The 12,646-nt window shown below is 41.0% G+C and overlaps 1 protein-coding gene across 1 annotated transcript; it reads right to left on the bottom strand.

Moving 5' to 3' along the window:
• Positions 1 to 2,038: 2,038 nt before the first annotated feature.
• On the bottom strand, positions 2,039 to 12,343 carry zgc:65851 (uncharacterized protein LOC321113 homolog). Its single transcript, XM_026931583.3, has 4 exons — positions 11,624 to 12,343; positions 7,882 to 8,199; positions 7,298 to 7,422; positions 2,039 to 6,614 (listed from the first exon to the last, which is right to left on the bottom strand). Exons 1-4 carry the CDS (start codon positions 12,296 to 12,298, stop codon positions 5,759 to 5,761), a joined length of 1,974 nt encoding a protein of 657 aa, XP_026787384.3. The 5' UTR covers positions 12,299 to 12,343; the 3' UTR covers positions 2,039 to 5,758.
• Between the last annotated feature and the right edge of the window lie 303 nt (positions 12,344 to 12,646).

Genomic DNA, 12,646 nt, shown 5'->3' with positions numbered 1-12,646 from the left:
AGCTAAAGCTACACTATAATAAAGAATATCAACTGTAATATGATAGTATAACTATAACTATAATATATTTCTTTTATAAGATAAAAGAATATCAACTGTGGGTTTATAGTAGTGTAGGGTGTGTGTTTGTGTGTGTTTATCTACATCATTGTGCAGAATGTTCCGTATCAAGCTGTGTGTGTGTGTGTTGGTTTGTAGGACATCTGCAATGCAGACGTCTATATATAGCAGAATGTCTCTTTGTGTGTGTGTGTGTGTGTGTTGGGGGGGGTGTAAGGGTGTAATACAAAAACAAAGGAAATTACTCACTAGGAGAGTCTATAAAGTATTCACATCTTTATTAAATGGCTCTAGTCAAAGGTTTTTTTCTTTAAAAAAAAAATAATAATAATTCCATCATGCAAAGTTTGTAAAAGCCCAGAAAGACTCATATACGTCGAGCTCAAATCAGAATCTGAGTCTATTTGCTGAGTCGGAATTAGACTCAGAGCCTGTTTGTCAAGTCAGAATCAGACTCTGTTTGCAGAGACAGAATCAGAGTCCGAGTCAGAATCAAATTCTGAGTCAAAGTCTGACAGGTGACTCAGACTCAGAGTCTGAGTCCATTTGGCAAGTCAGGCCCAAAGCCAGAGTCTGTTTGCTGAGTCAGAATCAGAATCAGAGTCTGAGTTTGTTAGGTGAGAAAAGGTCCAGTCAGAGAGTCAGAGTACAAATTAGAGGATAAGTCTGTTTGCTGAGTCTGAATCCGTGTCTATACACTGAGTCAGAGTTAGAGTCTGAGTCTTTTTGCCAAATCAGAGCGTGAGTCCATTTACTGATTCTGAAACAGAGTCAGTTTGCATTGACTGAGACTGAATCAGAGTCTGAGTCCATTTGCTGAGTCTGAATCAGAGTCTGATTTAGTTTGCTGAGTCTGAATCCTCGTCCATTTACCGAGTTTGCATCAGGGTCCAAGTCTGTTTGTCAAGTCTGGATCCAAGTCCGTTGCCGTGTCAGAGTCAGAGTCTGAGTCCATTTGACGAGTCAGAATCCGTGTCGTGTCTGAGTTTGATTGCCAAGGCTGAATCTGCAAAATTAAACCCTTAAAGGTTTTGTGTAGAACCCTAAAGCAGAGTTTCCCTCAACCCCTAACGATCCAAGGAACCCTTGAGGAACCTGCTTTTCTGAGAGTGGATTAAAATAGACTTTGTCTCAGGAGCTGCCTACTTAGGGATTGCCCCCTTTAAACTAACCACAGCGGTAGTGAAAACGATGAAGGTCCATAATAACAATATGTTAAATATCGTAAGATTTTGTATAACTGATTATCAGTACATGCCTACGATACTAATGAGTGTCCTTCAGGTTAAGTCAACATAAATACCTGCCTCATACTTACATTTAATGTAGAAGGATTTGGTCTTTCATGTTTCACCATCCAGATATAAATGTATGGAAATAAAAAGCATTAATAAGAGAACAAAAATTTTGTCTTTTAAGTGATTGATACGGATGAATCACACACAATCTGACCAGAAACACGGACCAATAAGGTTGTTACAAACACACCAGGGATTGAAATAATGTAAAGTCATTTATTATTATTATTATTATTATTATTAATATTATTATTATAATTATTATTATGTCAGTACGTTCATTCATTCAGGGGAATTGTACTTAGGTTACTTTACAGTTAATCGTTACTCTCTTGGTTTTGTATTTCTAAATCCTGAGCACCGTTAATGCGTCTCTGAGCTGCAAGCTGGAACATGACACAGCATCCGCAGTTAACAGCCAGGCTAATAGACATTAATCACACACACACACACACACACACTTTATCGCCTGCGAAAGTATCAAGCAGTGACTTAGCAAAATCAAACAACCACTGAAGAAAGTGAACTGTTTCAAAGTTATAATTTGGCAAAAATGTGTACTTTTGAAGTAAAAATGCTATAAACTATTGCTGCTATTTCAGAGAATGGTTTAGTCTTGGCTTATTGTAATACACTACACACGTTGTGCTACAGGTATAAAATCATCACAGACAGAATGGTGTTGGTTGATAAACAGCTTTATTTGGTTTTGAGAAACGAGCAGCTCTTACATTCTCAGTGGAAGACTAAAAGCTCTTCTGATACAGTGTGAAAGTGGAAATGCATTTCATTCACCATTAAGGCAATTTCAGTGCGTACTTTATCTCTTGATTTACACACAACAAGCAAAACTGTTCCATCCTATCTTCTTAAAGCAAGCTCTAAAAGTTAGACCATGCAGATAAACTGAACCTCCTGTCGACTCAAACATGTAAAGCAGATGATGGAACGTGACAGGATACAGCTGCTTTAGTGTGACATGATACAGCTGCTTTAATGTGACATGATACAGCTGCTTTAATGTGACATCAGGTGATTTGTGCAAACTGTTCGATTTTATCTGAAAAAATGTTAAGTAAGGCCACACCTCCTTCACTGTAACTGACGGTTACAAAGACCACACCTCTTCCACTAGGACTGAAAAGAACAAAGGCCACACCTCCTTTACTGTGAGTGACAAGAACAAAGGCCACGCCTCCTTTACTGTGAGTGACAAGAACAAAGGCCATACTTCCTTCACGTAAACTGACAGAAACAGAGGCCACGCCTCCTTCCCTGGGATTGATATGTACAGGGGCCACGCCTCCTTCACTGTGACGGACAGGAACAAAGGCCACGCCTCCTTCACTGTGACTGACAGAAATAGAGGCCACGCCTCCTTCCCTGGGATTGACATGTACAGGGGCCACGCCTCCTTCCCTGGGATTGATATGTACAGGGGCCACGCCTCCTTCCCTGGGATTGACAAAAACAGAGGCCACGCCTCCATTTCTTGGACTGACATGTACGGAGGCCACGCCTCCTTCACTGTGACTGACAGGAACAAAGGCCACACCTCCTTCACTGGTACTGACAGACACAGAAGCCATGCCTCCTTTACTGGCACTGACAGGGGCAGAGGCCACACCTCCTTCCATGGGACTGCCAGTAATGAAGGCCACGCCTCCTTTGTGGCTATAGTTGTTTTGTGACACTACCGCTGATGTGCCGTGAGTGTTAGTCAGCCATGTGTGTGTGTGTTTATATAGTGAGGTAATAGTCCTTATCTACTGGCTGTAGCTAGGAGACTGTCTCTCTGTCTGTCTGTCATGTGCAGAGAGTTCGACCTGTCAAAACCAAACGCTGTGTCTTAAAAACACGTCAGGGTCAAAACAAGCTTTCAGCAGGTTTCTATTTTAACTGTGGCTTCAAGGAAAACGTCCTTGTGCTTGTGTGACGATGTGGCGATGTTCTTACATTTGATTTAAACTGCTGATCTGCAGGAAGATTTATTACAAATGAACAAGTCAACAGGAGGTGGGTTTTTTCCAAAAAAAAAAAAAAAAGCATACTTGATACATATGAACTTGGACGATAAATAGCAGCAACCGCTTTAAAATCTGTTTCATTCTTGAATTGACTAGATGCAAAAATGCAAGCTCTCACATCTACGCTCCCAAAGCCCTTTAAACAGTTCTAGTATAGATTTAGTGTTTGTGATGAAATGCGTGGCAGGTGAGAATGAGGATGAAAAAATATTTTACATCTTTCTCCGCTAAAGGAATAAAAGCATTGAGTGTATGGATGCCTGCATTTAAAGATAAAGCTTTTAAATAGACAGTTAAAGGAATAATTTGGCAAGAAATCTAATTTGTAGTCCATTTATTATAAATTTAGTTGATCAGCCGTGTTTAGTGTCTGGCATCTTTCTTTAGTTTTTTAATTTCAGTTTTAGTAAGGAAACGACTAATGACTAAAGCCTAATGTAGCTAACATGGAACTTAAACATAAAACTTCAGCATAAACACTGTGTAGCTGAACGCTAGAATGTTCTGAGGCAGCCATCTTGGAAAACTGGAATATTTTTCCCCTCGGCATAATTTGGTAGCTCCTAGTGACGGTTTAGGCCACGCCCACATCCTCAGAAATCTAGCCAAAAATTGGAAATAATTCACAAATGTTACCTCCAGGGCAAAACTAAAGAAGCATCCATTAAACACCAAACATGTCTTGGTTGATCGACCAAAAACTCTCCAAAAAAAAAACTTGTCAATCAGATTTTTCGCCAAACTGCTCCTTTTACTTTAACTGTTTGAATTGCAGCCGAATTGCCAAACCGATCAGCTTCCAAATCGATGTTTAAATCTAAAAGCACCATGTCTGTTGGAACCATGTTTGGAGATTATCAGCTCAGCTGCTGGATTTAGATTGTTGGGTCGAGTAAAAGCCTCGACGTGACCCAAACTGGGCATACTGGGTTGAGGACCTGAAAGGGAACAGTCATGCTACGTCAAATTTCAAAATTTCTAGAGTTTGCTACTGCATCTGTCGAGACAGAGCGCCAGCCAAAAAAGTTAAAGAAATCAGCTTAATTGAAGCTTTCAAAATTATATTTCTCTATTAACTAGATATTATGTAGGCAATAACATTATTAACTTGTAGTCTGGCTGAGAAAAAGTATAGCTAACATTATCTGATGGGGAATTTGTTGGCTTCTTGGAATAAATAAGAAAAATTAGTATTTCTAACATTATTACACTTATAGCTAACATTAAGTGACCTAATTTTGGGCTGCTACATAATTATTAATGTTACTTCTAGCTAGTTCTTAATTACTTCACGATTTCTCTGTAACATTATTAACATGTAGTTTGGCTGAGAAAAAGTATGCTAGCTAACTTTATTTGAAGGAGAAACAGTTGGCTCCTTGTAATAAATAAGATGAAAATGAAGGCATTTTTAAAGATAAGATTAAATTCTTACATTATTATATTTACAGTTAACATTAAGTTACCTAATTTTGGGCTGCTACATTATTAATGTTACTTCTAGCTAGTTATAAATTACCTTGCGATTTCTCTGTAACATTATTAACGTGTAATTTGGCTGACAAATGAATGCTAGCTAATGTTATTTGAGGGAGAAAAGTTGGCTTTTTGTAAAGACAAATTAGCATTTTTGTACGAAATTTGTAAGGATTGATTAAATACTTACATTATTGTACTTAAAGCTAACAGTGAGTTACCTAATTCTGGGCAGCTCCATAACTGTTAACGTTACTTCTAGCTAGTTAAAAATGACCTCGCGATTTCACTGTAACATTATCTCGGATTATTGGCTAGCACTGTAGTCGAGTTTGATTTGTGTTTTGTCGCTCGAAAAGTGCACAGATACGATATTGAGTGATCGAGTTTTTGTCACGAAGTGATGTGGTAGAGAAAAAGCGCTGGCTGAAACTTCTTTTGTGCCGATAGGAAAAAAAAAAGCTCACGTGATGTGATGTGTACACGTTAACTATAGCAACTCACGTGTCTACAGCCCAGTAACGTAGTCATTTTTACCCACACGTAAGGTTTAAAAATCACCCCAGTTTATCAGATCAACATCCTCAACATCCTCAACAACCCAACAACCCAACAACCCAGCCTCACAGCCTCACAGCCGATGGTGGGTTCGTCCGTGTTGGACCCAGCACTGGGTTTCTAACCTGTATATCATAAAACTGTCGCTACATTAAGGCTCTTACTGAACATTCAGTGGTCAGTGCATGATGTACGAACAGCTACTGTGGAGATGCGTGTGGTCACCATGGAGAATGAGATGTAGGAGACCACTTCCTAAATGGATGATGAAGACGATGGTGTATTGATTGAGATGTAAATAAGATTAGAGTCCGGATCTGTGCGTGGACGGGCGTGTCTTTACTTGCTCTTGTCTCCTTTATTGTTTTCGGTTTTCTCGGCCTTGCTGTCAGTTTTGCTCTCGGTCTTAGCCTCATCTCCTTTGTCTTCACTCTTCTTCTCTTTCTCTTTCTCCTTCTCTTTCTCCATCACCATCTCCTTGTCCTTCTTCTTCTCTTCTTCCTGCTCCTTCGTCTCCTTCTCTTTTTCCTGCTCCTTCACCTCCTTCTTCTCTTCTTCCTGCTCCTTCACTTCCTTCTTCTCTTCTTCCTGCTCCTTCACTTCCTTCTTCTCTTCTTCCTGCTCCTTAATGTCCTTCTTCTCTTCTTCCTGCACCTTCAACTCCTTCTTCTCTTCTTCCTGCTCCTTCAACTCCTTCTTCTCTTCTTCCTGCTCCTTCACTTCCTTCTTCTCTTCTTCCTGCTCCTTCACCTCCTTCTTCTCTTCTTCCTGCTCCTTCTTTTCTTTCTTCTCTTCCTTCTCTTCCTTCACCACCACCTCTTCTTCAACCTGGTCTCCTTCCTCTCCTTCCTCTCCTCCTTCTTCTTCTTCTTCTTCTTCTTCTTCCTCTCCTCCCTCCTCTTCTTCCTTTTCCTCCTCCTCTCCCTCCTCCTTCTCCCCCTCCTCCTCCTCTTCCTCTCCTCCTTCCTCCTCAGCTGCTACTTCTTCTTCTTCTTCTTCCCTTTCTTCTCCCTCTTCCTTCTCCTCCGCTTCCTTCTCGCCCTCTTCCTCCTCACTCTCAGGTTTGGCCACGCCCCTCCTGTAGGCACCCAGGGTGTAAGCTCGTCCCACTGAATAGGAAACAGCAGAGTAGGCAGGATGGATTGAGGTCACGCCCACACTGCTCAGACGGCACTCTTCACCCTCCAGCAACTTCCTGTAAGGATTCAAAGCAAAATGTTTGGAGTCAGAAGCTACATTTGCGTGCCAATAATGTTTGTTTTAATGACGTAATAATATTTGGTTGCCATGGGATTTAATTTAACCATTAACCGATTCCGATGCCAACCATTTGGTGTTGCGCTAGCCAGTTAGCTATGTTTAATATTTTATTTTACGGTCCTATTAGCTATCATACTCCAGTGCCAATCCAAGACTGTAAGGGTAGCTAGCGTATTTAAATCTTATACTAACATGAGCTAGCTAGATTTAGATTTTTGTATAATATGTTTTTTAAAAATGGATATTTATATGACCATGTCACAACATTAAAATGGAACTCGTACTTGTGCTATGGTTCAAAAAAGTAATGCGAACACTGTTGCTAGGCAACAACTAGCTATTGACTGAGGTAAACAATTTAGCTAGCTAGCATGCAGCTGTTCATTCTTTTTTAGAGACAGTGTAAAGATACTGATGATGATACTGAAAATGGGACGGATCCATCGGGAATATTATTAACGTTTACCTGAGACGTGTTGGTAAATGACTAAGAAAAGACATGATAATTATGATGAAAAATTACACTGTTATTGGTCTTAGCATTAGCCGCTAAGCAAACTAGAATCTGCCATATTGAGAAACTTATGTGTCACACATAAACTAAGGTGTGTGTCTCACCTGTAGGCGGCGATCTCGATGTCCAGCGCCATCTTGACATTCAGCAGGTCCTGATACTCGCGCAGGTGACGGGACATTTCTCCTTTAGTGCTGTGCAGAGTGTCTTCTAGCTGAGCGATCGTCTCCTGTCCAAGCCACACAATACACTCCCAAACGTCACAGCTCAGACAATTATATAATATTAACAATATTATTACAGTAATAACAGAAAAAAATATAATAAAAATAACATTTAACATATTCTATGTATATTAGAGAGTGCTTGAAACCACTGTTTATATTATACGCATGCTCTAAAAATATTTATTTATTTATTTATCTATCAAGTAACATTAAAAAACATAAAAGTTTCATTTTGTTTTTAATCACATTGATTTAACTCTCAAGCTTAACAAAATTTTACATACAGTATGTTAATGTAATAAATGAAATTAAAATCTACTGTATTTTTAATATATTAAGCATTTTATTATTTCCTTTTATTTTTAAAATATTTTATTTTATTTTTAAAATTCAAACTCGGATTTAAATTTTATGCAATGGTACATTTTTTTTCTGCACGTGTTCATCCGTCTCGCTCTGACCTGCAGCTCTCCGATCTCGGTGCTGTGGCGATCCTCCATCTCGGCCAGCTGCCGCTCCAGTGCCTCGTTGTGATTGCGTAGGGCTTCGATCTCCAGCGTTCGCGCCTGAACCTGGCGCCGGCATGCGCTCAGCTCGTCTCTGGTCTGTTTGATGGCGTCGGTCTCGCGTGCTGTCGCCTCGGTCACGCTGGCGAACTTGGAGCGGTACCAATCCTCCGCCTGCTGCTGGTTCCGTGAGGACAAAATCTCGTACTGCGCCCGGATGTCCTTCAGAGCCACAGTGAGATCCGGTTTACTCAAGTCCATCTCCACAGATATCTGCAAAAAAAAAAAAAAAAGGCTGTGTTTAAAGGAGCAGTGAGTAATGTTTAGCGCCCTCTACTGCTAACAATTCCTCCTCTTTATCTCCACCCAAATTAACTCCACCCATTCTGATAAAACTATATGCTTCACTGCATTGGCCTTTAAGCAAAAGAGGCAGTGCTACTTTATCTGGGGGGAGCGGGGGGGGGGGGGGGCGGAGCTAATTTCTGGGCCAGAAAAATACAAACAGAAGCTTGAACTTAAGAAAACTAGTGAGATCCAGTGCATTGCAATACTGCAACTCGAACTTTTTCTACAGTGTCTTTAAACTTATGTGATTATTACAGTTCTAGAAACGCTTCCAAATCTTACAAATTGCAGCTTTATTTATAAATCATTTGTTTAGGAGTGAGTACTTCTGCCTGCTTTAATTACTAATATGGGTGTAATGATTGATTAGGTAATTACAGTATCAGGACGTACTTTCTGATAGAATAATTGCATTCGTGATGTGATGTTTCCACACAAAAATCTAGCTAGATGTCACTAAATTAGATCTTGAACCAATCTTGAACCAATCATATCCAATATGCAAATTAACAGAGGATGAAAAAGTGCTACCTGAAGACTTCTAGCCATCGAAGCTGGGAATCTGTGTGCTAAACTAGCTAGCTAACATAGCTATTATTAGTGATAAACAAACTGTGGTTGCTAAGATGACGTATAAGAATTCACTGAAAAAAAAAAAACAACCCAAATCGAGACTCCGTTACAAATGCTTGTTTTCTAGCTAGCTAATTTATCTAATATTAAAAACATTAGTCTACTTGGGATTAAAATGCAGACTTTATCAGTAATTCTGTTTACAATTGATTTTTGGGTGTGGCTAAACATGATCTCCGTTTGTGATGTCACTAAATAAGCTCACGTCTTGAACAAATCTAATACGCAAATTATTTTTTATAGAGAATAAAAAAGTAATGCCTGAAGACTTCTAGCCACCGAAGCTGGGAATCTGTGTGCTAAACTAGCTAGCTAACATAGCTATTTTTAGCGACGAACAATGGGTTGCTAAGGTGACGTTATTTTTTTTACCGTTTTGGATGCTGTATAATAAGACACTAAAAAAATAACAATGTCAATCAAAAATAACGCAAAACTTTGATACGAGTATGAGCTAGCTTCATAGCAATTTGCTGTCCAGTTAGCTAATCTAGCTAATATCAGTGACATTAGGCAGGAGGACGTTTTCTATTTATAGTTTTTAATGAATGTGTAGAAATGTTTCGAGCCCGTTTTAGTCATGTTCTACATCATGTATTAAACATAATAATAATTTAACATTATACACTTGGGGAAACTTTCGATGTACTTGGCGTTTACGATACGTTTATTGATGCGGTAATTGACCTTAACATGTAAAAATGCGTAAAGTCTCTTATAGAACAATCATCTACCTGGTTAAAGATGTAATTAATAACGTTATTCAGCGTAAATATTGGAAATACCGTCCATCAGAAACTGGGAGTAGTCTGTTTATAAGCCTGTGTGCTGTGTTAGTTTGTTTAGTGTAGTGAAGTGTGTGTGTGTGTGTTAATGAGGTGAGATGTGCACATGCACTACAGAGTGCTGATTCAGGACCACACGCCCCGCACGAGAGATGATGCTGCCACGGCAACTTCCGCAGTGCTGAATCACTGACTGCTGAATTAACACCTCACACTGCTCTGTCATTAACACCTCACACTGCTCCGTCATTAACACCTCACACTGCTCCGTCATTAACACCTCACACTGCTCCGTCATTAACACCTCACACTGCTCCGTCATTAACACCTCACACTGCTCCATCATTAACACCTCACACTGCTCTGTCATTAACACCTCATACTGCTCCGTCATTAACACCTCACTCACACTGCTCCATCATTAACACCTCACACTGCTCCATCATTAACACCTCACACTGCTCTGTCATTAACACCTCACACTGCTCCATCATTAACACCTCACACTGCTCCATCATTAACACCTCACACTGCTCTGTCATTAACACCTCACACTGCTCCATCATTAACACCTCACACTGCTCCATCATTAACACCTCACACTGCTCTGTCATTAACACCTCACACTGCTCCGTCATTAACACCTCACTCACACTGCTCCATCATTAACACCTCACACTGCTCCATCATTAACACCTCACACTGCTCCATCATTAACACCTCACACTGCTCCATCATTAACACCTCACTCACACTGCTCCATCATTAACACCTCACACTGCTCCATCATTAACACCTCACACTGCTCCATCATTAACACCTCACACTGCTCTGTCATTAACACCTCACACTGCTCCATCATTAACACCTCACACTGCTCCGTCATTAACACCTCACACTGCTCCGTCATTAACACCTCACACTGCTCCATCATTAACACCTCACACTGCTCTGTCATTAACACCTCACACTGCTCCGTCATTAACACCTCACACTGCTCTGTCATTAACACCTCACACTGCTCCATCATTAACACCTCACACTGCTCCATCATTAACACCTCACACTGCTCTGTCATTAACACCTCACTCACACTGCTCCGTCATTAACACCTCACACTGCTCTGTCATTAACACCTCACACTGCTCCGTCATTAACACCTCACACTGCTCCATCATTAACACCTCACACTGCTCCATCATTAACACCTCACACTGCTCTGTCATTAACACCTCACACTGCTCCATCATTAACACCTCACACTGCTCTGTCATTAACACCTCACACTGCTCTGTCATTAACACCTCACACTGCTCCATCATTAACACTTGTTGTGTCCCTTTAATGTCATTTAACTGTAAGTATTACTTCCACGCTGCAGTGTCAAATAACTCGTATTATAGTGCTGCTTTAGTTATTATATTAAATATCCTTATTATTATTATTATTATTATTATTATTATTATTATTATGAGCAGTAGTAGTAATTATTCCTCCCAGTATTAGTATTATTACAGGTTACTAGTATTAAAAGTAAATAAGGTGGTTATTGAAAAAAGTAAAAATGTAAAAAAATATAATTTTTTAACATTATTTATATTAGTATTTCGATTACAAAATATTAATATTAAAAGTCTGTAAGTAAAAGTATTAAAATAATAAAAATTAAAGATAACTTTTGACTACAAAAGTTAATAATAAGAAGAAGCAGAAGTAGCAAAAAAAATTAACAATTCCCCTTCTTCTTCTTCTTGATGTTGTTGTTGTTGTTATTATTATTGCTAGTTGTTAATATTAAGTTACACAAATGTTTTTTTCCATTGTGAAAGTGAAAAACATTGAACACATCATCATTATTATTATTATTATTATTATTATTATTATTATTATTAATTGGTTTATTTCTTTTTATTCTGTATGATTATCAGCACCTGAGAGGCTTGTAGTGACGCCTGCAGCTCGCGCACTTCTTCATCGTGCACTTTTCGCGCGAAGTCGATCTCGTGCAGCAGCGACTCCACCCTCTTCTGGAGCTCGAGCTGGTGCAGCGCTCCGTCCTCCGCCTCCTTGCGGCACCGCTGCAGCTCTCTCTCGGCCTCGTCGCGCAGGCGGCTCTCCTCGCGCAGCTTGTCCTGGACGCGCGCGAGCGCCTCGTCGAGGTGCGCGTTCTCGAGCTGCGCGCGGCTCCGGTCGCGCTCCAGCTGGTCGGCGCGCTCGCGCAGTTCGCGCAGCTCGCGCTCGTAGAGGTCGCGCAGGCGCGCGGGCTCGGAGCCCAGGCTGCGGCGCAGCGACTCGGCCTCGGCCTCGAGCGCGCGGTTGTGCTGCTCGAGCTCGCGCACGCGCTCGATGAAGGCGGCGAAGCGGTCGTTGAGACCCTGCAGCTGCTCCTTCTCATTGGTGCGCACGATCTTCAGCTCGGTGGCCGACGCAGCCGAGTGCGCGAGATCCGCCGCCTCCGGCGCCGAGGAAGAGAACCGGCTCCGGTAACCGCCTCCGTAAACCCGGTAACCCGCCGAGGACCGCAGCGGAGGAGCGGGCACGCGAGAGGAGTCCCCGAAGAACTTCCGGTAGGAGCTCGTGGAGTAAACGTCGCTATGGCAACTCATGATGCGGGTGATGCGGAGGAGGAAGAAACACGGAGAGAAACACGGAGGAAGAGAGAGAGAGAGAGAATGAAGAGAAGAGAGAGCGCGTGCTTTATATACACAGAGAGAGAGAGAGAGAGAAAAGGAGGGGAGGGGGAGAGAGAGAGGAATAGGATGAGAGAGAAGAAAGGATCCTAGTGAGAGAGAGAGAGAGAGAGAGAGAGAGAGAGAGAGGATGATATAGCAAACTGATGAGAGAGTAAAGAGGAGAGAGAGGAGAGGGATAAAAGATAAAAAATGATGATTGAAAAGAATGAGAGTGAAAAAAGAAACGAGAAAGAGATATGAGAGAGAGAGAGAGAGAGAAAG

Source organism: Pangasianodon hypophthalmus, chromosome 24 (genome assembly GCF_027358585.1).
Source record: "Pangasianodon hypophthalmus isolate fPanHyp1 chromosome 24, fPanHyp1.pri, whole genome shotgun sequence".
NCBI lineage: Eukaryota > Metazoa > Chordata > Actinopteri > Siluriformes > Pangasiidae > Pangasianodon > Pangasianodon hypophthalmus.
Note: the sequence above shows the minus strand (reverse complement) of the source record. Positions and strands in the feature narration are given on the sequence as shown.